At 45.5% G+C, this 25,760-nt stretch overlaps 1 protein-coding gene across 2 annotated transcripts in view; it reads right to left on the bottom strand.

The window, feature by feature from the left end:
* Nucleotides 1-25,760, bottom strand: part of RGL1 (ral guanine nucleotide dissociation stimulator like 1) — a 66,401-nt gene that overhangs the window by 2,588 nt on the left and 38,053 nt on the right. For both annotated transcript variants that reach the window (XM_021404312.1, XM_021404313.1), the window contains exons 5-17: nt 19,085-19,269; nt 16,440-16,564; nt 15,592-15,807; nt 12,450-12,553; nt 11,592-11,676; nt 9,451-9,540; nt 7,720-7,806; nt 6,949-6,981; nt 6,116-6,237; nt 5,510-5,599; nt 3,296-3,482; nt 1,294-1,548; nt 163-277 (exon numbers count right to left, since the gene is read on the bottom strand). In XM_021404312.1, coding sequence (XP_021259987.1) covers nt 163-277; nt 1,294-1,548; nt 3,296-3,482; nt 5,510-5,599; nt 6,116-6,237; nt 6,949-6,981; nt 7,720-7,806; nt 9,451-9,540; nt 11,592-11,676; nt 12,450-12,553; nt 15,592-15,807; nt 16,440-16,564; nt 19,085-19,269 — 1,694 coding nt within the window. The remainder of the gene's footprint in view (nt 1-162; nt 278-1,293; nt 1,549-3,295; nt 3,483-5,509; nt 5,600-6,115; nt 6,238-6,948; nt 6,982-7,719; nt 7,807-9,450; nt 9,541-11,591; nt 11,677-12,449; nt 12,554-15,591; nt 15,808-16,439; nt 16,565-19,084; nt 19,270-25,760) is intronic.

The raw sequence follows: 25,760 nt of genomic DNA, 5'->3' as shown, positions 1-25,760 counted from the left end.
CATGAGCACGCTCCCCCTGTAGAAGGCAGGGTGCTGGCAGGCCGTGCTGCATCATCCCCACGCAGCGGTTATTCCCACTGGCATCTGTAATAATGCTGCATGTTACCCCTTCCTTACAAACAGAGCACTGCTTCTCGAGCAGCAGCAGTTCTGCCTCCCTACCTTTGTCCTCGGAGATGACCTGTACGAGCTCGTACTCCTCGGCTGCGTCAGATTCCAGGTTGTGCTTTGACATAGCGCGCTGGATGACAGCAGGAGTTTTATCTTGGCTGGTTAGCTGCAAAGAGAGACAGACGTGTAGTGAGACATTCTGCTTGTTCACTTTCTATAATGATTTAATGATCAGTGAAGGCCTGTCTCTTTGCAGCCCACTTGGCCTTGCAAAAGGTTTTAGAGAGCTGAGAAATTCTGATGGGTCAGTAACACAGGAGTAGATGGATACTACTAGATACTAAGCTGTGGGATTTATGACACTTACTGTTATTTTAATTCAAGAAGACAGATGCTGTACGGGCAGAGCCAGCAGTAAATCACACTGTCTGCTTCCCTGAGCAGCCACACTGAGAGAGATGATGTTATTCTTGCTAGCCATAAACTTCCACATAACTAACTGCCCCATCTGCTGTTTGCAGACCAATTAATCTGGAGTCTCACTGTGCTAAATACCTTCTCTGACATCCTGCAAAGATTTTTGGCCTTGTAACTTACTTCGAGTACTGTCTGCTGTGGAGCTGCAGTGTGCCTGGAGCAGACGTGAGGTTCTGCAGGGCCTTATGAAGCCAAAGGGAAGATTTATCTCTTGGAGGCAGAATTTGTCAGGCCCTCAGGGCACTGCTCTTTGCAATTGGGAGTGGGCAGGCCATTAAAATCAAGAAAAAGCTGAACGTGCTAAAAAAATACCCCTGTTTGCTCCCAGGGAAGGCTTCAGGCAGAGCATGTGTCACCCACAATACCAAGCAGGAGAGGCAGCAGCTAGCTCTAGCTGAAGGGCAGGAGCAGCACACCCTGCACCCGTCACACTGGTCCACTTAAAACTTCTCGATCCAACACAAACTTTAATTTCAAGACTAGAAAGTGCCACAAAGACACTCCGCTATAGTCACACCCCTTGTTCACATCACGTTCCACAGGTGCTGAATTTAAACAAGGGTCATTTTCCCTTTCAAGCCCGTTTTGAGTAGTCGGCTCAGCAAATTGGTCTTTGCACCATTCCAACCACCTTGTGCTTTAGCAATCACCCAGAAAGAAAGCATGACAAAGGCTAAGAGCAGCTTGCTGTTGCACGCCACTCACCATGATGCTCTTGTACATGTTGCCGTTGTTGTCTTCCACGCTGATGCGGATGATGCACGTGTCCTCGTTCTGCTGGTTGTAAACAGGAGGCAGCACCGTTGAGGTAATGGACGTCACGGAGATGGAGCGCTTGTGGATCTTGGGGTTGGAGGCCAAGAAGGGAGGGGAGGAGATCATGTTGGTCAGAGATGACAGCCCCGAGGAGGATGTGTCCATGGAGTGGATGGAGGAACAGGAGGAGGAGGATTCCGAGAGCTGCGCAACACAAAGAAAAACACAAGTTACAAACTGGACATTCAGTGCGTGTGCATGCGTTGCTCCGGAGGGAGAACCCGGGAAGGCAGGAGGCATGTGCACATCCTCACTGCTCTGCACTTTGTCCAGCACACTGGCTGTAGTATTGCTCGCCTCCAAAAAATAATGCACTTGGCTTGATTGATTTCAGCATGTTAGTGCTTGCTTCCTTGATTCCCATTTGGTGAGCTGCTCGCAGTGTGAGCAGGCCAGGAGGTGGCAGCAGAAACAAGGAACACAGTGAAGTTGTGGGCTCCTGGCTGGGGACAGCTCCCCAGCAAGACTCAACTTTGCACAGGGAGCTGGACTCGTGACTGCTGTGAAAATACACGTACACGCACACACACACACCCCTCCTTGTCTGCCCCTGCTCCTTGTCTATTCTATATGTCCTCTTCCCCTGACATGCAGGGATTCACCTTTTTCTTCCATATGCCTTGCTCAGAATCTGCTGCCAGGAGGTTCCCTCTCCAGCTCATGCATCAAATCCACTTTAACAACAGCCCCAGCTGTTGTTGGAATGACCCGGCGAGATGGATGCCGATGCCTGGGACCTTGTGCTCCGTTTGGTTTAAGAACATTAAGTGCGACTTCATTTAAACTATCCATAAGCTCAAGCCCAAACATCCCTACAATGTCTTCAACGTGATTTGGTACAAAAAGGAAGAGCCTGGCTGTAGGAAAGGCCGCCCAATGGATCCCACAGTGATATCCCACCTGCTGCCTTCCTGTCTTTACAGTTTGCCTCTCCAGAAGGTACCAGAGTACGGCCGGCCCATCTGCTGCCAGTGCAGACACGCACAGCTTCACCCCTACACCTCTACACTCACATTGCTGGGGGACATCCCAAGCACGGGGCTCCACGGAGTGGGTTTCCTGGCTTGCTGGTGCAGTGCCTTTCTCTTAGGGGCAGTGGCAGCAGTCCTGCCTGCTCTGGGATGACCCGGTGCTGCCACCAACATACAGTGAGCTAACACACACAGAGCAGGCACAGCTGTGTCGCAGACAGGCTTTCCTCAGTTGCTGAAGTCAAGTTCCCTTTTCCAGATAGAGCTGCATCAATTGCTTCAGCACGGCAAGCACGGCAGCAGGCTGCTAACCACAGAGGAACTCACTGAACCTGAGACAGCCCGGGGTGAAATGACCTGCTGCTGATTCACTCATCTTCAGACGATCCCATCTCCTGTTTGCTTCGGTTTTGTTTGGGGGAGCTCACAGATCCTCCTGTCCTTATCACTGCTAACATCACACTGCTGGAGAGAAGTGCCACCATCTGTGAGCAGGATGCTCACCCCAGTTCCTATGGTTCCAGGGTAGAAATGCTGCCAGTCTGCCCCATCCCTCCCAAAAAGCACGATGGGGGGCTGAGAGACAAATTAACCTCATACCGCTCCAAAGCCTCCTCGAAACCCAAAAACACCATCAGGCACCACATTAAAATCCGGTTTCACAGAAGGCAAGCTGCAGTCAGCCTGGTATCCTGGCAACACGAAAGGGATTGTGCAAAAAAAAAAAAACCCAAAAAAACAAAAAAAAACAACTGACTGGATTGCTTTCATTTTTACACAGTTATTTTTAGAGTCTCTCCACTCCACTAAAAGCAGTGCTCTTGTCAAGACCAAAGGCCTGGGCAGACATCTAGGTGCTGCCTGCAGTATCGATAGCCTGCCTGTGTCTGATCGTGCTGGCACTGAGCCCCGGGCTGTACCTTTTTCTGTGGCTCATCAGGAGTGTCTATGGGAGTGACGCAGACTTCTTCAGATTCAGAGTGGTTAGACTCACAGGATGAAACACTGACCGAGTCCATGCTTTCACCAGAGCTCCCACTTGGAGTCGACTTGGGCTGCTCTTTGGTGGGCGTGCTGTTGGTGATCACCTCGGAGCCCAGAAACAGTCTAGCATAGAAAACAAGGCGTAACAACCAGTAAGTAAAAGCAGAACAGAGCTGGGTTGAGCAAAGCTGTCAGTTGGTGCAAAATCTTTCGTACCGTTTTGCTTTTCAATCTCGACTGGCCTATTGTTTTCATTTCCTCTATACTGTTTATATCATCTGTCAAGAGAGTTCGCTCCACACTAACACAATACTTTCTTGACCTCGTGTAAGCTCCGGCTGCAAGACCCAAATCAGAGCTAATGCTCAGTATCATAAATGAAGCTAATCTTCAGTCTTGTAAATTTTCAGACTCGCTTGCCAGGAAGTGAGTGATGGTAAATGTGATACGTTTACAAAGCAAGCTGGAGGCCTGGCAGCCCACTCCTCACGGGCTGCTGCACACCGCTGTCCCTCTGACACAAAGAAGCTCAAGGCAGAGTCGCTGTGAGTAAGCAGGATAGCGAGTGGTGGGTAATGTGTGGCCATGCACTGGGCAGAGGTCTGCAGAACGTAGATTCACCTCTGCTGCACCTTCCTGCACTCAGTAAAGCTGCCACAGGCACCGGTTTCTCTCTGAGTTCAAACGGACACACTCACAATGAGATGACAACGAAGTGTAAATGACAGGCTCTCCCTCGCGGAGACTCATTTCCAAATGCAGGTCAGGTAAATTTAAAGGAGTGCCAAAGGAAACAAGCTTGTATAATACATAAAGCAGAGAAACCAAGTGAATTAGATGCCACGTCAGCACGTAGTTAATGATTTAAAACAATTTAGAGTGGTGTCACTCGGTGTTGCAAGGAAAATGAAGCCAGTCTTTTCTACAGTATTAATTTGCAGAACACATTCAGCCTGCAGATGACACAGCTCCTTACACAAAGCCTGCACAGTGCAAACAAAGTCGATGCTATGGTAAATTACAATACTGGAGCACTGAAACACGGTCAGAAATAAGAGACCAATCAGCAGGGACAATTCTTACACACAGCTTAGGCACACCCCGAAGGAGGGACTCGTGCAAGCCCTCAGAGCTGAGGCAGTGCCAGCTTCAAAGCTCGTGGTCCCACAGCTTTTCACAACCGACTTGGATGGACTGAACAAAACCTTTCCCACACAGCTACCCACAGATTCTTTCATTTTATTTTTTTTGCACATCGGAACTCAGAACTCCGGACTGAAAAATCTATTCTTCTTTCAGATCCTAGCGTGATGTAAAATGAATGGCTGCTTGCTCTTCTGAGGAAGCCAGGTACAAGAACTGCCAGGAAAGAACAGTTAAGAGCTGACAGAGCTGTTAAATTCATTGTTTTTCCCCTCATCTTGATGCCACTGACACATGGGAGTCCCTTCATGTCTCCTCTCACATCAGGTTCATATTTCTCACCTTTAAGATATTTTGATGTTGGCCCTTGCCCTGTGCTTCCATTCCTTACAATCTTCCCCAAGCTCCTGCTCATCTGTTGTTTCCATGTTTCTTCTCAGCTGCGTGCCCCTGCTCTTTACCCACCCGAATCTTGAAGGTATTAGACTCAGTTGGACCACGTCCCCATGATTATTTTCCTTTTCCAACCCGAAGGCAGTTAGGCAGGTTGTTTCTATTTTCAATGCCTTGTCGCCAACCTTAATTATCATGGTAAAATCCAGCAAGGAATTTTTGCATGTGGATAGTAAATTAGACTAAATTAGACTATTAGACAGGCCAGACTTTATCCTCATTTACTCTGTTTTGCTACCGCATTCAGGGAAGTTATTGCACAACGGGTTCTGCATTTACAATCCAATCCTAAAACTGTTCCTTTTCCTGACTCTCTAAAAAGGTTTGTTTGCCTCTCGTCTCTTTCATCCTTAATAATCCTCACGATCAGTTATAACAATGGAAGAAGACAGCTTCAGACAGAATTAAGGCTTTCTAGCCGATGGTGTCTCCTAAAAGCAGTGCGGTGGTCTGGGTTCCCAGCCAAGTTTCCAGCTGGTGAAATGAGCTCTGCTTGCTGAATTCATGCTGGTTCCTACCAACACGCACACTGCTGCTAGCCCGCTCATACTCACAGGCTCAGCCTCTTCACCATGCTCTTCCGAGGTTTCGGTGACGTGGTGCTTGTGTCAGCAGCTGTTTCAATCTCGCACGAGAGGCTGTAACTGCAGGACAGAGGGCACTGGCTCAGTTTTTACATACAGTAGGATTAGTTACGTATGTCAAAGCAGCAACGTGTTCAAGACATCAGAGAAACCTTCAGCTCTTCCCACTTCCCAGAAGAACTGCATCCCCACAAAGAGGAACACTGACCACATTTTACCACCAGCTCTGTGCTGCCTGGGCTACTGCTGCCCGTGTCCGCCAGCCGAGCGCTCCGCATCCTCACGTCCCTCAGGATCGTCCTCTGAGTGTGTCTGGGTATGCAGACAGCCCAGACACAACTGGCTCTCACATTTCAAAGTCAGAACCCCCATTTCCGATCTCAGAACTAAGCCCTGCTCGGCGTTAGGCAGCTTTCCTACAGCTGTCGAGCAGCAGACAGATGTATTTCCACCATCCTGGAGCAGCCATGTATGCTAGTTCTGTAAGAGGATCCCTCAAGGCTGACATAACTCATCCAGGTGGGCGTGGGGTAAGAAAAGCAAAGCCTGCCTGGCCAGCTGGACACAGTACCGTACCTCTCCTCCTCGCTCAGAAGCTGCTGCCTCCTGAACCACTGGATGAATTTTTGGTCTGGTGTCATGCAATAGCTGTTACAGGCAGATTGCAAGAGCTTAATTTGGGCAATTACTTCAAATTCCTAAGAAATAATCAAACAGGAATTATATTTAGAAAACGAGATAAAGCCAAACAGATTCATTCATATAAATAGAAAACAAGACAAAGCCAAGCAGACTCATTCCTATACTAAACATATGCAACCACATAGATCCAGGACAAACTTACTCTGACCTCAGGTTCAGCTGCAGCCGAGGAATGGTTTCAACAACCAGTTTGCAGACAATGAAATCTGCTGTAGTTTTTGTTTGTTTGTTTGCTTCTCCCCAGCATCCTTAAGGTGGCTTGAAATGTGAAGGTTTTATTAAGGATGCACCAATTAAAAGGCAAACACAAGGAACCATGCTTCACTGCAGAGCCTGTCCCAAGTAGGCAGTCAGTGCAAGCCAGCCAAACAGCAGCACTGTGGGTCCTCTTCCACAAAGAAGGGCAGCAAAGGGTCACAAGTTCCCCAAATTATTCATTATCAATAACCTGAGCCATGCAGTTACAGGTAAAAGGCAAATCCAAGAAGCAATTTATGGAGCTGGGAAGCAGCTAAGGAAGGAAATGGCTCCATCACAGCCAAATCCAAGTCGCTTTCAGGCCCCACAACAGAGATTTGGCACAACTTTATTCAGACAGATGTGACCCAAGCTGTTGCATACGCCCGAGCAAAGAGAACGGGCACCAACGTGAGAATTCTTGAGAAGGGGGCATCAGTAAACTGAAAATCACAGAACATGCAACTTACCCTTCGCCTCTTCTCAAAATTTATCAGGCCACCCTGTGGGAAGCAAAGAGACAGGATCAGAGCAGAAGAGCACACGCTCAGCTGAACTTTATCACAAACAAGATGGAGTAGCTACACTAACATAAAGCACAGACCTGCCCCCAGCAAGGACCTTCTAAAAACACCTGTTTCCCAATTGGATGAAAACCATAGCGCTCATAGATAAGGATCTCCAAACGTCATCTGCCTTCTTGAGCAATCTGCCCAAGAAGAAAAGTCCAGTACAAAAATGCTCATAGAAGCTGCGTTGAGATCAGGTCTGAAGAATGCTGTCAGGGTTTTGCATGCAGGAAACCAGCTTGGCTTCTGCCTATACCGTGAGTACAGCAGCGCTCCCAGCAAGCTGCAGGAACACCAGCTGAACACAAAGCACGGATGAAATGGGAAACTGCCAAAAAGAAAATGGATACATAGCAATCTCATTTGGGCCTGCTTTAGTGTGGCTGTGAAAACAAACAACCAAACAAGCCAGCAGCAGTTACCAGCCCAGTGTATGATAGGAATAGGCAAATACCAGCGTATTTACCTATCCCTATCATAACCAAAATTGGCCCCCTCCTCAGGCTCTGCTATGTGACCAGACTCTTGCAGTGCTATTACCCTTCCTGTGCTCAGTTGTTCCTCCAGATCTGAGAACTGCACAAGAGCACAGCAGGAGACAGAGGAACACAAGCACTCAGCACCAGGCAGGCAGGGAGAGCGTGTAGAATTGAAAACATTGCCCCAAATTACCTCGATGTAATCCTGAAGGGCTGTGTCCAGCATGGTGAGATCAGTGAGAAAGGTACCAAGGTAAGGGACGGTGCCTTGCATCACTCCCTGCAAATGATCAGAGCAGCGTTGGATGGACTGGGAAACAGTAATTATTAGAGCGCTCAAATACTACTAACAGAAGAAATAACAGCAGCCTGCTTAACCAAAGGTCAGTCTTTTCATGGAAGTTTTCTTTCATCACATCCCCTTCGGTGCCTGAGCTAGAATTCAAATCAAATCCTAATGAGAAGCAGGATGCTTTTGCAGACGTTGAGGAGTGGCTTTATACTGCAGTATTTCAAACAGTCACTGGGAACCCCTCCTTGTGGAAGGAGCATTGGGAGCCCCTCAGTTACCTGCTACAGGAGTGCTGGGGAGCGATCCTGGCTAGCTGGTGGAAAGTTCCTCTTTCTGCTTCATTCCAGTGGGATTTTACTCAATCCCATTGCAATATCATGTGACAATCAAGTCACATCGAGTCACTGATTTTTCCTCCAAGAAAAATTAACTTCTCCCCCAGCCATCCACTGCGTTTTAATTGCTTAGCATTCAGATGTTAACTTTCTACACTGCTACCAGCCGTAGGGTTCAGGCCGTTCCTACGCTCATGAAGGAAATGCTTGTTCCTAGCATCCAAAAGGATCGCTATTTTTTTCCAGTCTAGCTAAAAGACAAACAAAAAATCATATTCAGCAGTTTTGCCTTCCTATCCCAGATCTCTCTTCCCCTGTTCTTTTAAATCTTTGCCAACTTTGAGACAAAAGCCATTTTCACCAGCGGACTGGAAACCAGACATTTCACAAAGCAATCTCTGTGAAGGTCCGTGCAGTTTTCAAGCCAGTATGTCAGGAGCTTCATCAGCTTGTTTAAAAGTAAATGAGATTTCCGCATTGGCCAGAGCTGATTTTCTTTATCACAAGGATCCCAGTATTTACGTTGCATATTTTACTAAGAAACAATTGCACAGCTTCCCCCATTACTTTCTAGAGGATAACAAGGGTAATTGATGGCGTTCTCGCTTGTAGAGCAGCAACAAGACAGCTGAAAACGCCGAGCACATGTTTATACACATCACTCATTTGTTCCTCTTTTATACGACACGTTCAGTAAATCTCTGCAAGACTGGAAACCCAGGCCAAGCACTTGGCTCGGTGTCCATCCTGAACAGCTGGTTTGGATGCGGAACAAACACGAGTGGGGACAGGAGTAGCAGGCTGAGGCACCCATTTATCTCTTGTCGGGGAGCAAAGGAAGGCTGGCGCCAGGGAACACAGTGTGGTCCTTGCATACACTGCATGCATCACCAAACCCTGCGGTCCTGGAGCGTGCTCAGCATCACATCCCTGAGCACATTGGGAATGCTGGTGCTCTGCCCTTTTCCTTCGGCACCTCAGTACACAGACAGGTGTTAGTGAAAGGAGAATGGGTTGGCACCAACACGTGCAGCTCAGGCAGCCTGGCAGCACAGTGCAACGCGTTCAGTGTGACATATGCAGCCTGAGCTGTGCGCTTCACTTGCTCGGTGTCAGCTAATCAATAGCATCCATTATTAGCTATTGTTTTGCGTGACACAACGCATCCACAAGAGCATTACCTCCTGCACGCTCCCTTTTTTACATACCTTCCTAGCTTTTGCTTCTCTCATAATTCACCAGTGATAGACTTAACCAGGTTACCAGTTCAGAAAGGGGAGGAGGACGCCAGACGCACCATGTCCTTTTGAAGCTGAAGACGTCTCTGCGTTCTTTTTTGATTTTCCTTCACGCTGCTGTCCAGGTTTGCAAATTTGGAAGTTCCTTCCTGTGAGAGATGTAAGAGGCAATTGATGGAGGAAGTAAGGGGTAAGCTGGCAACTACATCTGTGTAAAATCATTGGAAATATATTGAACAAGGCAAGCTAGGTTAGCACAGCTATTTGGGTATACATGCATGTGCTGATTTTCTGGGTCTTGAGCACTGCCTGGGAATTTTGGCAGTGCCCCACCAGATGGAGCATAGGGGAATTTGTCTGCAAAAGAGCTCTGCTCTGGTCAAAGCTAAGTGCTGTTGTAAATCACCTGAGTTTAAATCTGAGATGCTCAGGCGTATTTAGGTGTCTGTATGCTTCTCTGGACTCCATCCTGACACTCTTGAGCTCAAGATTTCTGTTTAATTTCCTGATGAGGACTGCTGTGAGTAACGCCACCTCTGCCTTGTGTAATGCTTTGTTGTTGTTCTTAGGCTTTAACACAGAGATCCAACTAACCTCTGTGGCTTATTGACTAATCCAAAAACATGCAGGAAATGGAAGTAATAGGTTTTGATCTCCACAATTCCTATGAATGGATGAGCTATTTCACAATACATCTGTAGCATTTATTTCCCCAGATCCATATGGGATGCTGGGAGTTACTGTTATTTTTTCCAGTGGCCAGATAGATGTGGCATGAATCATCAGAGTCCTTTTAACCTCGCACAAAAGAGCAGCCTGCACTTGTAAAGAGCCTCTCTTTCTAACATTTACTTCTCTCAGTCACAGCTAATGAACAGATCGATTAAACTCTGCATTTCCTTCCTTGACTGAAAAACAGGAGCAACGGAAAAGAAGTATCCATGTCCTCAAGACACTGGAAGGTGAACGAGATTCTCTAGCAGCAGCAGCAGCCAGCAGGCAGGCCCAGAAGCTAAAGCTGCAGCTCACAGCAGAGCTGTTGTCTGGGGAGGAGAGAACAGAGCACTCCCTCCTCTGTGCTGCACAACCTGTTTCATGCGGAGTTTTGTCTGCTGCGTGCTTAAATTTGCAGGATGGATAGACAAGGTCAAACACGACCTCCTCAGAGAGACTGCTTATAGGGACACAAAGCAAAGACTTTAAGGATGCAGTGTACATGAATCCTCCAATCATTCCAAATCAGTCCACAAGAACTAGGAGAGGGGTTCCAGCTAATTCTATTGAATTTTCTCCTCTCACTGCTTTCAAAATGTTTTGCAGACCTGCTTACAGCAGCTGGAAAGGGTGATGTGCAGGGAGCCAAAAGGTCTGGGCTGGGATTGGGTTGTTTCATCTTTTTAATATTTAGTTCAAACAAACCATTCCAAACACACATTTTTCCTCTACACTTATTACTGCCTCACCTGCTTTAAAACCGAGCTACAGGCTGACTGTAAATGGATGATAAACAACAGACTGCCAGTTCTGAACGCACTCACCCATCACTCTCGAGCAAAACACAGTTTCAGATATCAAGGGTTAGGTACAAATGCCAGATAGACTGGATAGAATTGCCAAAAAGTAAACTAGTTAGCTGGTTTAGAGAAACTTTTTACGTAAAAATTAAAAAAAAAAAAAATGCCACTGACACATTCCTCAGATGCTACATAATATAACCTTCCCTGCTATTCTTCCTCACTCCTATCTGGGGTTTGCCCAGGAGGGCACACCAGTCAAACTATTCCAGACAGAGCCTGCTTTGTTGTCCATCTGGCCACACACAGAGCAGGAAGCCTGTTCCTTCGAGATTCCCAGCCCTGTTTTCTAGTTTCAAGGAAGGTACAGGATAGTCGGAGAAACATCTTGGTTTAATTCCTCAGCTGAAGCTCAGTGGTGTTGTTCCAGTGAAGTCACAGTGGTGCAACCCAGTCGAGAATTTTGCTGGAGCTGCTTTCCACTCATCAGTGCAAACCTGAGCCTTTCCAGATCTACTCAGAGATGGACAATGAAATCACTTCTCATCCTAGCAGAAAGTGTTACAAGGTACAGACCAATCTCCCCTGAAGCACTGCAGTATCTTAGGAAGAGGTGAGTTTTGGCAGCTGGGCTAAGTTCAGCTTTCACTGGGATTACGAGCCTTGCAACTCAAGCTGATTCTCACCTTCATTAGCAGCTCCCTGCTCGTCAAATAATTGTCATGATCTGAGAAGATATCAGACAGCTCTTCGAACATCAGCATTCTGTCCCTGCGCAGGAAAAGAATTGAATCATTTAGGTTATTAGTAAGCACTCTAAATCAGATCAGATTACTCTTCAGCCTTTTTTTTCCCCCTCATGAATCAATAACAAGAAAGCATCTAAAAAATAACATCAAGATGCACTCAAGGAGATTCTGCACGTCTCCTAGGAACCCTCCAGAGACCTTGTGGTGCTCCTAGAAAAGGCAGAGCTTTATTTGACAGCACCATACAAGCTACAGGTACTAAGATTCAGGCTCTGAACAGGATTTTCAATCACAATGAGGTACAAAATTCTTCTAAGAAAATAGATAAATGGATTGCACAGAGCAGAATACCAGTTGTGAGACATATCCCAAGTACTTAATTTTTGCCTTGTTTCACGCCCTCTGGAAGGCTAGAAGCATGTGATGTATAAGACCCTTTCTATCGCCCAGGAGTGCAAACCTGAGATAGCAATATCTTGAACAGGAAAACAGGACAGTGGAAGGAAAGTGGAATGGGTTGTGGGAGATCCAGTATGCTGAAAAGGATGAAGAATCCCAGTGCCCTTGAGAACAAGCTGATCCCTCAGCATCAAAGAGGAGCACACAGCAGTCAGCCCCAAAAAAGGGGTCTGAGCCTGACAGGAATGACAGGTCCTCCTGAAGGAGAACAGATGTCCATGAAGGAGCAGAGGAGGAGGGCTGAAAAAAAAAGACAGCTAAAAGAAAGAGCACTTCTTGTCTTTGGGGCCAGCCAAAGGAACAGTCAAAACAAGGGGAGGGGGGCGGGGGGCTTACTTTGGAACAGATGCCCAGGTCTTCTTTAGCCGATAGATGGAGTTGGACTGCAGTGCTGAAACGATGGCTCTCAAGGAGGAAAAATTCTTCAGGATCCTACATTCCTGCAGAAGGAGTGGTTAGAAATACAGGAGCTTTAAATGTCAGCATTACGGCTGGGTTAGTGCTCTTCTGTTTGACCGGTGTCATGCTTGCTACATATCCCCACCGCTAAGCAGGCAGCTGTACAAATATTGAGCATCAGAACTATCACCCCCCCTCCAAACACCAAACACTTTATGGGCTTTGGCACTTTTATCTTGTTTCCCTCACTTTCATGTATTTGTGAAGATGTTGCAGCACTACGGAGTCCAGTCCTAGAAAAAAATAAGTCGAACTGAGCTCACGAAGCCAGGCTAAAGAGCACAATTGTTATGCTTCTCAAAAAGCCCTTTATAGTTACCAATCCCTTATACCCTTTAGGGGAAAAAGATCAGGCTTCGCCTCTTTGTATGTGGTATTTAAAATGTAAACCCTCAGTCATCTTAGTGTCAATTAAAACCAAAGACACGAATGGAATAACCTGTTATTCAAGTACGTGCACCCTGTTAAAGAGTAAACCTTCTAAGTTTTTCCAGAGTTGAGATCAAATCCTGACAGAGAGATTTGGTTCACAGGCATTTCCTATGGAGATTCGCTGCGGCCAAAACTCCTATGGGAAAGGATACTGGAAAACTTAGTCCACCAGAGAGCACAGACGCCCAGTAAGACAGTTGCATTAGACAGAACAACTAAGGGAAGGACATATACTCCCACATATTTACCTAAAATATATATATATTTCAATATTTTGTGCAAATTAGGCTACGACATAGCTAAGAAGAACTTGGTGAAGACCAAGTTCAAGATCACGTGGTAGGACATGCAAGACCTGAAAGTTAATCTCGCATGGTTTGCAGCCAAAGGCAGCACAGCTCTGCAGAGACTGACACCTTTGAGAATGAGACTCTTTCTTCACGTTCAGCTTGAAATTCAGGCTGTGGAGAACATGGATTTAGAGGCAAATTCTTAACATTTCTTTTTCTCAAGTATGACAGGAGTTTGGACTGGAAGCTCCAATTTTGAACCATCTTGACTTGAAATGCATGTCGTACGATTAAAAGCTCATTAGGAATTCAGTATTGGATTTCATGTTCTCAGTGTTCCGACTGCTGCCTAAACTTTAGCAAACTTCCATTTGCATGTAAGAATTTTTTAGACAGCTTTGAACAACTTTGTTTCACGCTGTGTCCTTCTCAAGGGGAAAACCAGAAAGGATCCTGCAGAGTGCTCTGAAAGAACTTGGATTTTTTTTTTTTTTTTAAATTAAGCATAACAGGATACTAATTATTTCATTTTTACTTTTTATTTTTAAAGAAAATATTGTGTGAATAAAATTGGCTGCTCCTGCTCAGGAACCTTAGATGTAGGCGGAGCAGAGAGGGCTGCAGTTTTTTTTATAATCTAAGAAACTGGATCCAGAAGTCATGAACGGATAAGAAATGCAGAGCTCTGTGCTGCTAAGCTACAGACTTAGTTGTCAGTGAATAACTGCACTTTAATGAGTGGGTTATTTTCTAATTTGGGCATCTAACTATTCCAAACACTCATTTGCATGCACAAAGCAAGCAACTTTCTTCAGAAGTGGGCGGCTGACTCTATATGCAAGTAGCTGTTCTACATGTGGGATTATTTTGCAGAGCGTGCACATGCATTTTCCACGGGATTAGCAAAGACTGGAGTATTTAATTAAGTGCACAAACTAAGTAAAGGGAGAAGTACTGGATTCACAGAGGTGGAGAACCAAGTTCTCCATCCACAGAACAAGTATTGTGGTGCCTGGCCTAGCTTCCCTGGCCCTTCCTGCTGCCCTGTGGTGAGCAAGATGCAGATCCATGCTTGCTTGCCCAGACTGCAGCCCAGCGTGCCCTACGAAGGCCCCATTAGCTGGTAGCCTCTGCAAGCTGGAGATCTGCACACAGGAAATAGGAATCAAACTTCCTAACCCATTCATGTGGGTTATAAAGTGGGCAGCAGATGACGAGTCGACATAAGTGCCAAAACAGAGGTGAAAGAAAGAACTTCCCCATACCAGTTTCCTGGACCATGCAGTTGCTGGAGCTTAGGTGCCAGTACTAACAATGCTGCCTCTGGAAGCACAGACGTGCATTGTCATGGTTGGAAGGTCTCTGTTTGGCTTGAGCCTTTTATGACTGCTTGTTTTGTGGAGCTTTGGAAGAATCCGTGTGATTCTTCAGACAAAGTCAACACATATCCATACTGAAGTGCTTTAAAGTTCTTTTCACAAAGGAGACCTAGTTTAGGAGCCAGCTGCCCAGTGCTGTGAAAGGCACTTCAAAAGGTTACACTAAAATATAACAGATATGTTCTAAGAAATAAGATAACCAGAGTTATGCAAAGAAGGTATGCAAAACTCTATCGTGCAAAGATTAAGAAACACACAATCTCTTAAATGACAAAGGAATTGAGGCAAAAAGGATATAACATAGAGAGAGGCAGAGATACCTCCCACTGGACCAGGCTGTTCAAAGCCCAATCCAGCCTGGCCTTGAAGGCTTCCAGGGGTGGAGCATCCACAGCTTCTCTGGGCAGCTTGCGCCAGTGCCTCACCACCTCTACCTGAAATAATTTCCTCCTACCATTTTATTTTATTTTTTTTAGTTTATAACCGTTAGCCCTTGTCCTGTCACTACACTGCCTGATAAATGGAGTGTAGTGGGGACCAACCACCATGTCATTTCTGTCACAGACAGGAGCAGTATTTTCTTACCAGGGAGCTCAACTGGTTCAACTTATATCCATCTTACCATCAGTGATACATTAGCAAGTATGTAGCACTCCCCATCTGCAAGGCACAGTATCTGCCTCATTTATTAATTAGCACTCCCCACCCTGCAAAAAGACAAACATCAGCCCCACTTCCATAGGGGAAAAGGAACCAGGGAAAAGGTGGCAGTACCCATCTGCTATTAGCAAGAAAGCTGGTCAAAACTGGAAAGAATTAGAGCTAAGATTGGCCTGGGGTCGATGCACACAACCCTTCCTTCCTTGCTCCAAAGCACCCATATGAGGAACATCAAACAATCTAGAATAAATGCTTTACGTGTGCAATATGAATCCACTTCTCAATGATCTTGGCCCTCTGCTGTGTTTTGAGTTCCTTGCTCTTCAGGATGGTGCTGACAACGCATTTGGTAACCGCGTTGAACTGAGAGATGGTGGCTCTGATGGTAGGTGCCAGGTGCTTGTTTTCTTTCTTGTCCCTTCGAGACCAGATGCATCCCAAACAGTGGTGGGGCACAACTTTCTTGAAGAGCTTCTAGGGTGAAACAGAGGTGTCTAAGTCAGTGGGATTCTCCTAGGTCTCTACTGTCCGCAAGAAATGCATGTTAGAAGTCCAATGCCATATTAAAATATAAATGTTTGTTTTCTCTTAGCTTAAAATACACACTTCAGCGTACTCTTTATAGGCTTGATGCCCTAGGAGAACTGCCAGCTAAGTACCTTTGGAATACGAGACACATTTATATCAGCAGTATAACCAAGGGGAAATTCTTAAAAAAATAATGCTATTTTGAAGTAGAATGACACAGGCAAATCAAATCAGAGTACATGTATATTTTTAGACCAGATAGCAACATAGTAAAAAAAAAAAACAAAAAAAAAAAAACACAAAAAAAAGGCTACATAACATACATACTATACATCAACATTGTCATCTTCTTTTACTTCTATTTTTTTAAAACCTTCAGCATGACTGAAGGAAAAGGCCCAGTGAATGAAGTAGGTTTGGATCACCAAGCAGAGCTATGTCATGTGGCCCAGAACTAGACTTGCTCTGGAACGCTCTATTTATACTGAAATCGTTACAAAAGAAACAACACAAGAAAAAATTGAGAAGCCCAGCAGTATTTCCCCTAGCATTTCAAGTAGTACGTATACTCTACATACTGCATCCATGTATGTCAGCTGCTCTGCCACAAGGTCTTCCCGGAAAAATGAGAATTCCTCTGGACCACTAATTTCCATTTCCTCTTCATCATACAGATTACAGGGGGAAGTGCTATGGAACCCATCTGTGCAGGATGGAAAATATGACTTGGTAAATTTATACAGTAAACACTGAGTCAAAGCAGCTGTTAATTTATTTTAAAACGTCGCTCTATGTATTAGAGTAGAACCTCCAGAGGGTCCTGTCTAATGTAATGCCCCTATTGTACTACACGTTTTAGAGATAAAATATAAACAGAAGAATGAGTTAGGCAAGATAAAGGTGGAAGAAAAAGAAGGAGAGAAATGATCCGCCCAGGGTTGCTTAAATGGGAAGAGGCTTAGCCCATCGGTATTATGAATAATAATAACAGTAAAACAAAAGAAAAACCAAAAAAAAAACCCAAAAACCAGATCATAAACAAGAAAACCCCCCACCTTCTCCATCCTCCTTCCCAACCCACATCCCTGAAAAAAAAAAAAAAAAAACACTCCTATTAACATTGCACAATTCTGTTATTCTCCGTTTCATTATTTATACATTTTACTAGCTGGAAAAAAAAAATCAACCAGCAAAGGGACCAGACTGTGATTACACTCCAAAAACACTGCATTAGGAATGCTCTTACATCCAGATTTCACCTCCTGTTTGTGGAAAGAAAAGGAGGAGTCAGGTATCCTGGCACCACATGTGTTTTCACAGGACTGTGTGGGCAATACTGAAGAGAGGCTATTGCAGCATTGCACACCATTTCCCAGATGTTCCTGTGTCACCTTTTGGCTACCACAGTTTGGAACAAAGACACATTTAAAAATAAAGCCACTCAAGCATAAAATCCCTAAAATAAATCCTCTTCCAAATCCCTTTTACTGCGATTCTGCAATTGACAGAGCTGAATGTGATCAGTGGAGACCTCTGTCCTGACCTTCTTTTTATTGTGGGTGTTTTGTTACGGTATGCGTAGCTGAATGGACTTCTACTCATCTGGTGCAAGAGTTACACTGACACGCACTTCTTGGCTGGCCCAGGCTGACTCACCTTGCTTTGTATGGCTCAAGCTGCTGGTGCTGGAGCAGCTTACAGCTGTGCAGCTGGCACTGCCATCTACTCTGCTGGGAGGGGTGATGGCGGCACTGAATGGAGGTTTGATTACACAAACCGAACTGTTGGATGAGGACCTACATTTGTAAATTCATAGCACCATGTAGGTGCTTTGGAACGGTAATTATCAGCTAGCCTTCAAAGCTGATTGCAGGCACACGTTATAAGATTTGAAAGAAATCCGAGAAGTGAGCAAAGAAGGAGTGAGGGTTCAATAAGCGACAACTCTAAATCTCTTCTCCGTAGACCTCTCAGGTTAATTGCACTCTCCTCCTCTCCTTTTATTCTAATTCACTGTTTCTATTCTGCCCCAATTTGGAAGATGTTACCATTCCAATTGACTTGTCTATAACTCAGAGCAGAGCCTTTTCAATCGCTGCTTCAGGAAACAAACGCAGAAAGCAGGGCTGCAGGGAACGGCTGCTCGCTTTGAACAACAGATGAATCTAAATATGGCTCCTCTGAGCTGTCTTTGTGTGACCTGTGGGAACTGAGCTCAGGAAAGAACATCAATGGGCACACATCAGCAACCCTGTTCACTTACCTGCGTTCAGTAAGGAGACCACTTGGCCTTTGTGTGCTACTCCTTCTTACACACGTGTTAATGACCAAGTCATTTTGGCATTGCACCACATCATGCATTGACATGGTATTTCTGGAACATCCAGCAAGCAAGACCGTAGTCGTGGGACTAACTACTTCTTTTCTCTCATTTCCTTTATCCTTTATTACATGAATTACTCCCGCTTGCCTCTCTGCCAAACCTGGGAGTTGATTTTCGTTCCCATTCACACACTGTGCGAGCTCCTATGACATTTCAGCTTATGGCACAGGAAACTTTTGAAGCAGGATAAGGGTATGTGTCAGGCTCGACACTGCACACAGCATATTTGCACCACTACAGTTCACTATTGTTTCAGTAGATTGTGACCCCCAATAACGTAAGCTTTTCCTCTGTCCTTGGATACCAAGCAGCCAGCCACTCAAATAGGAAAAAACAGCCACAGACACTTCCTTTGACACGGTGGTAACTAGGAAGAAAAGCTTCATAGCAACAAGGCTGTGACTCAGGCTGTTTTTTGTCACAGCGCAGTAAGATGAGCTTTTTGGGTTTGTTTTTTATTGATTTGGGGTTGTTTTTTGTTTTTGTTTTTGCTGGGAGGGTAAGAGGAGCAGCTGAATAGCAGCTGTTTCTTTTAACTCTGTGTGACAGTGGGGAATCTGCTGGTAGTTAACCACTTAGCTGCTGCAGCAATCTTGAGACTTTGGCTGAACATCAGAAGTGCTGGGACTCCCAGTCCTCCCCAGAATGAACAGGAGGCACCCACGCTGTACTGTGCTGTTCACACAGAACCTGATGTCTCATTCAGAAATCAAAATTAAAAGAGAATGAAGTCAGTGGTGAGCCTCACAGTATTACCAGTTAGCATGAGTGTTAATAAGAGGTAGGCTACATAAATCCCAGGGTATTGTTCAAAGAAAGAAAGAAGGGAAAGTAGCTTACTATCATCTTCTATTTCTTGCTTCTGGAACTGCTCCAAAAGGTTCTGTGCCCTCCTCTCTGGGTCAGAGCCAGGCATGCTCTTCTGCAGGTATTCCAGCAACTTCAGCAAGCACGGGTAGCTGGGCGGCTCTCTGAAATCCTCAGAGCACTGATCAAGCCACGCTCGTAAGATCGATGCTATTGCACTGAAAGCAAATACACAGAGAGCACATTGGTTGTACAGCTTCTGCCAAGTGCATGTATCTGTATAAAAATGAAAACACCACGACATTCATATCCCTCGTGAAGGCCGTACCAGGATGTTTCTGAGCACAGAATTTCATTTGTTCTTTTCTCTGCATGGAATCTCATTAAGGTATCACTCAGATTTTGCAGGGACTTGAGCAACGTTGCTCCTGATCTGCACTACTATGAAGTGCAACAAAGTGCATAGTAATGAAGAATCAAAATCTGTTTAAGCTATACTGAGACCTTTCTATTAAATTCAGGATATCAAGTAATCATACATAAAGTAATAAAGATAAGAATTTTAGAAAATAGCCATCTCCCATGTATATGAGATCAGCAACCTCAAATAAAGCCAAATCATTTCCTATCACTAGGATTCATTACGGTCCTGCTTCCCTGCATTGCACTTGGTTAAGCTAGAAAGGCAGGACTGGCCAGCTACCTTGGAGTGAGCCTTTGTTTAAGCAGTTGAAGTATCTTCACTTTGCTGTACCATGACCATGTTTGAATGACTACCAGACATTATGCACACAATCAGAAGCAGAACATCATTTCTTAATTCCCCCCTGTACCAGTGGGAAATGGTGCGGCGCAGCACGGCTGCAATGTTTGCTCAGTTACTGCTCCCTGGGACGCTGTGGAAAAATACAAGGGAGGAACAAGGTATTTGTGGCTCCTTCAGGACAGCAGCTTCCCAGTGGAAGTGCTAAATCAAACACTTCCTCCGGTGTCTTTCCTCTTCATCAGTCGCACTGCTCAGCCTGGGAACGCAATCCCAAGCTGCAGAGTCCTGCACACCACATTACTCAGAGGTGCCTGCTTTCTTAGGAGCTCCCCATTCACCAAGGCTGTGCGTGCTGGAAAAAGCAGTGTAAGCCTGAACCCCCAGGAGTGCAGATTGTTAGTGAGATTGTCACATGGCTGCAGATAAAAGACTGACCATGAGTTGTGTGCAGCATGGGCAGCACCACGCTGCCAGCACTCTGCAGCAGGGTGGAAGAGCAGAGATGGCTGAGCCCAGAAGACAGACCGGGTCTGCTCATCTCTGGATAAACTGTGTAACAGAAACATTATTAGCAGAAGTTGGATTTTACCCTTAGCTCCAAGACAAGGAGGTGCCATCAAATTATACCACGCAAGAAGGTATGCCTCTCTCATGCAAGAAAAGGATGCTTGAAAATTACAGGAGCTTTTCAAGAAAGGAAAGACTATGAGATCTTTGATTCTTCCTATCGGTGATTCCATGAACATGACACACCAACCAGGACCTGTCTCACGAACACCTAGGGCTGTACTGAGAACAGGAGATGACGTGAAAGCAAAATGCCCTGTTCCATAAGGAAATGCACCATCGACATCAAAACTCCTGAGAAAAGGAAGTCTCAGATATTTTCCCTGAGACACTGAGTCTATCCCTCTATTTCAAGCCTCTTCCAGCCAGCAGTCACAAAGCCAAGACAGCTTTCCTAGCAGAGCTGCACGCAGACGCTAGAATGTTTGTTAACCAGCAACACCTGGTTAATTCAGCTGCTTGGTGGTGCTCAGAATAAACTGATAGTTAAAAAGGGTAAAGATAGCCTCTCCCACTCTATTCCTCACAACCCTGTTTAACTTTCAGTCCCCCACAGATGTCATTTTACCAGCTCTATCCACTTTAGTCTGTTGTTTCTTCTATTTCCCTCTCTGATATTGTGACAACTTCAGACTTCTAATTAGTGACAGTATTTGGAAAGCTGTCAGTAATGCTGCTTGGTTAGGCTTGCTGACAGGAAACAATCTGCAATTACAATTTGAGAGCTACAAAGGGTATTTAGAACCAAAAATTAATATACAAACACACTCCGGGCTTCAAGCTTCATTATAAACATGAAATACAGATCACGCAGCTCCGAAGACTCGTCACATTTGAAACCCATTTGGGAATGGATTTTCACACCTCTGCCCAGACAAACTTTCACTGTGCACGCAGCAAGGGAGCGAGCTCTTCCCTGGTTAAGGCTGCGGGTGCCAAGCCTTTCACTGGGAGCTCCAGGACTGCTTTTCTCAGCTGGGATAGATGCCACGCCATCACGCAGGGAAGCCAGCAGCACCAGCCCAGCTCTGCTTCCCAAGAAGGATGATCACTGCCACAGCAGCCAGCCATCTCCAGAGATGCTCCCAAGCCCTCGCTCCTGCCTCCCCACGCACCCTGAATACACAAACTCCACTGCTCGACGACGGCAGGATTTTTCTTTCTTTTCCACTGTACCTCGTTCCATGCCCCGTGTTCTCTCCTGCTCCGTGCCTCTTTTGCCCACGCCACAAACTCACAATCATCCCACGGCCACAGAATAGGTTGAATACCTATTTCTTTTCTTATGAGCATTTACCAGTTCGGCAACGATTTCAGAGCAGGAGCCTCTCCACAGGACACTTTCTCGTGCTAATACTGTTCACATACTGAGCTCAGTTTCCAGAGGCTTGGTTGATGGCCACTTTCGTAAGCTGAAGAATAAACAGAGTTGAACACAGACCCGGTCTCCCCGAACAGGGTGAAGAGTTCACAGCCGTTACAGACGCTGATTTTTTTTTGCCAGCAAAATAATTTCAGTCAAGAGGGGAAATAGGAAAGAGAAAAAAGGTCCACTCCAGCCTACTGACCTGCTCTCACTTGACTTCCTAATTGGTGCGTCAGGGAGGAAACCTTTCTGAAGAGGGGCTGGGCAACTGCCCATAGCTTGCAGGAGCTTTACATTTGCTGCCCTTCAGAAGAAACTCCCTACACTCGACAGACCCAGAGACAGATAGCAATGGGCGCCTTCCAAGATCTCAGTCAGGAAAGAAACATCACACACTGCATTTTTCACAGGCTGATTATGAGCTATAAATTTTTACTTCCCTACATTTGCAGCTCGTAAGAAAAACTTTTTCATGTTTAAATCCTGCCCTTCCAACCATGGACTCTGGGCTCTGCTCAACTCATGCTTTCAGGCTTTGCACCCTTCAGAAAATCTTCCAGTTTCTGCACCAGCTTTGCTTAAAACATTTCAGACTTTAAAACCTATCCATTGGAAGATGCATACGGGGTTTTGTTGCCTTACAAATGGAAACAGAGAACTACTCATCCACTCGCTAGCTGCCATGAAACAGGATGAGACTGTGGTAGTTCTAAGCTTAACATCTCTGTTAAACTGAGCTAGCAGAGCATAGAGGAGGTGGAGAACGAGCCCTCCTATCACATAGGCATGAGTGATCCAATAGGTTACACGGAAATTCTGCAGAACCCTTTCTCAGCTGGCAAGACGGCTGTGCCAATGGCTCTGAAGAAGCCTGCATAGGAATTAAACAGAACATTTCTTGCCAAGAAGGCAAAACCAGTGTTTTCTTTTCCACCACAATGCTATCTAAAGAATGAGTTCAAGGGAACCTCAGTGACTAAGGAGAACGCGGAGAACCTCAGCTGCAGAAGAGATGGAGAGACTGACTTATGAAATTAGTCAGATGGGAACACAGACAAAACGTCCTGCCCTTTGTCAAATGCACACCAAAGACCACCAATGGAACCATCTTTACAGAGGGCTATTCCCTCTCCTCCTCTTGCCCTGCTATGGTTTTTCAGGCCTGCTCACTGAATTTAAATAAGCCAGCCACTGTTTTCTCGGTTTTGCTTTAAGCAATAACACTGGGAGGTAAATCTCAGCTGTGAATAAGGGTAACACGTATGCAAACTAAGCAAAGATTGATGTCACGTGCTTCTCACACCCACCCATTTGTAAATAACTTGCTGGTGACTTCTTTTCTGCGTGGTTCTCGCTGTTTCCGTAACTCTTCCCTTTTTCTATTCCTTACGCTGCCCTGGGTCTGACTCTGCTTCTCACATAGCCACATTGGTTTTTGCTGCTGTTTTAGCTTAATTGGTTTTACTGGGATGAATGCTGACTGTTGCTGAATGTTGACTGTCCCGAATGAATCTTAACTGCTTCCCACCATAGATTTCCCAGGCATCAGAACCTTCCAGCCAATTTTCTTCCATTCGTCTCACATTCCTTCGGTGTCTGTTCTCCTGCTGTACAGTGTTTCAGGCCCATTTTAATTTCTCCGGTACCATAAGTGCGCACTGTGCTTTCCAACAGGACTGTTAACTTCAGTAGCAAACAAAAGGCAAGTTTTCTGTCAGGGCAGCCGAAACACACGAAGCCCTGGGACAATGTCTGTTTATCACTCTGACAAACTCCACATGCTGCACTATTACAGTGAAGGTTCCAGCACTGGCTATTTTCATACAGAAATGAGTGAACATGTGAGATGTGCCATGTGGTAGCTCCTTCATTTTCTTTATTTTGTTTTGCCCAATTGCCATGGAATGAAACAAGGGGATTTCAATTTAGCTTTGAGTTGGTGTGTCTGCAGTTTCCAATCACACACCACATTCCAAGTTTCAGTAACAAATACATTTCACATGTTGATAAGAAAGAGGATGCAACTAGGAGATGACATGAAGACACCAACAAGCCCCAAGTGTTTTGATGCATTTCTGTGGCCTGTCCTTCCCAACCAATACACTCCAAACCAGCCAACTGAAGGCAGCAGCAGAAGGAAACCACAATGTTATGCTCCAGGAAGAGGCTTGAAAGAACTTTCACTGTTATCCAAGGATTTAAAAGCCACAGGACCAAGCCATGTCAGTGCCTTGGACTGCAGAAGAGAAGCTGAGGGCTTAAGCTCCTTTCCTGTTCCGGCTTCCCAGTCAGCTGATCCGACTGATGCAAGAGTCCTCCCCTTTATGTTGTATAATGGAGCAAAAGAAAAAAATACAGATAACTGAAATCTGCATTTGAAACCTCATACTGCAACCAGGAGACCAGTTTTCTGGTTCTAACTTCAGTGTCCTTCAGAAATGTAATTTAATCTGGGATTGATAACGCCTGTTATATTTTCTTGTTTCATCAGAAGGGGAGATGTAGATGATTGGATCACGGCACAGCTCCTTCTGTTTGTGGCACAGCATTTCCTTTCATCTCCTTTGCCCTGGCTGCAGAGACTCGACTACTCCACCTGTTAGTTCTGCATGTAGTTGGGAAAGCATGCTTCTTACTTCTCCCTGTTACATTTACTGATGCCTAAAGGGTATCTTTAAACAATATGTACCAATGTTAGACTTCTGAGAAAGAAACAAACAAGAAAAATCATGGTCCAAATCCATAGACCAGCATGGCAACATTGCTTGTCTCTTTTGAAAAACCTTTCTGACAAGTGGTCTCATGCTCATATTGTATCTTTGGGAGAGGTCAAGTAGAAATAATCAGTTAACATCAAACTAGTCTTCCCTCAGTGCAAACATTGCAGGCAAGCCTGGACTGCCAGGCTGGACATTTTTCTGTGTGTGCTGAACAGGAATGAATCACTTCTGGGAACTTCACTCACAAAAATCTTTCAAACTCGTGGCAACAAGCTCAGCACCCTTTATCCATGGAGCTCAACACGCTGCATCAGCTGTCCTGGCCTTGCAGGCCTACTACCAAGGCACCATGGTGATGTGGCCCCTGTTCCCATGGTTTTGGACCCTCAGCATCTAGTGAAGCTACCAAAGCAGCTACTGTACAGTGTAGTTCAAAAACTTCACACACCTTTCTCTGTCCTCCTCAAGCTCCAGAAAGGTTTTAATACTTATTTTACGGGAAAGAAGTGTTCTGAACCTGCAGTAACACATCACCTCTTAAAATTCATAGTTGTCTACCAGCACTGGGTTGGCCTGAAATTGAACTTAAAACCATCTTTCAGTATCGGGATGGAAATAAGGCACTGTTTTTTCCACAGGTCATTTTGCACAGAATCATAGAATCTTTTGAGTTGGAATGGTCATCCAGTCCAACGCCCCTGAAATAAACAGGGATATCCACAGCTCCATGAGCTTGTTCAGAGCCTGGCAAAGCCTGACCTTGAAAAGGGGCATCCACCACCTCTCCGGGCAACCTATGCCAGTGCCTCACCACCCTTATGGTAAAAAACTTTTTCCTTATATCCAATCTAAATCTCCCCTCTTTTAGTTTGAAATCACTTCCCTTTGTCCTATCACCACAGACCTTGCTGAAGAGTCTGTCTCCTTCTTTCTTACAGCCCACCTGTAGATATTGAAAGACCGCTCTCAGGTCTCCCCAGAGCCTTCTCTTCTCCATGCTGAGCAGCCCCAGCTCTCAGCCTGTCCTGGCAGGGAGGTGTTCCATCCCCTGAGTCATTTCTGTGGCCCTCCTCTGGGTGCGCTCCAACAGCATCACACCTCTCCTGTACTGAAACTCAACATTTAACTATCAGTTACAAGTTAACCGAGGAGCCGTCTGAGTCCGGGAATAGAGATTACAGCTATCTGCTCGTATCACCAAAAGCATTGTCTCTAGCTATCTCATCTGCAACACACATCAGTTCAGTAACCTGAAGTCCTCAAGTGGCATTAGTTGCTTGGCCAGCTGAT

Source organism: Numida meleagris, chromosome 7, assembly GCF_002078875.1.
Source record: "Numida meleagris isolate 19003 breed g44 Domestic line chromosome 7, NumMel1.0, whole genome shotgun sequence".
Lineage (NCBI taxonomy): Eukaryota > Metazoa > Chordata > Aves > Galliformes > Numididae > Numida > Numida meleagris.
Note: the sequence above shows the minus strand (reverse complement) of the source record. Positions and strands in the feature narration are given on the sequence as shown.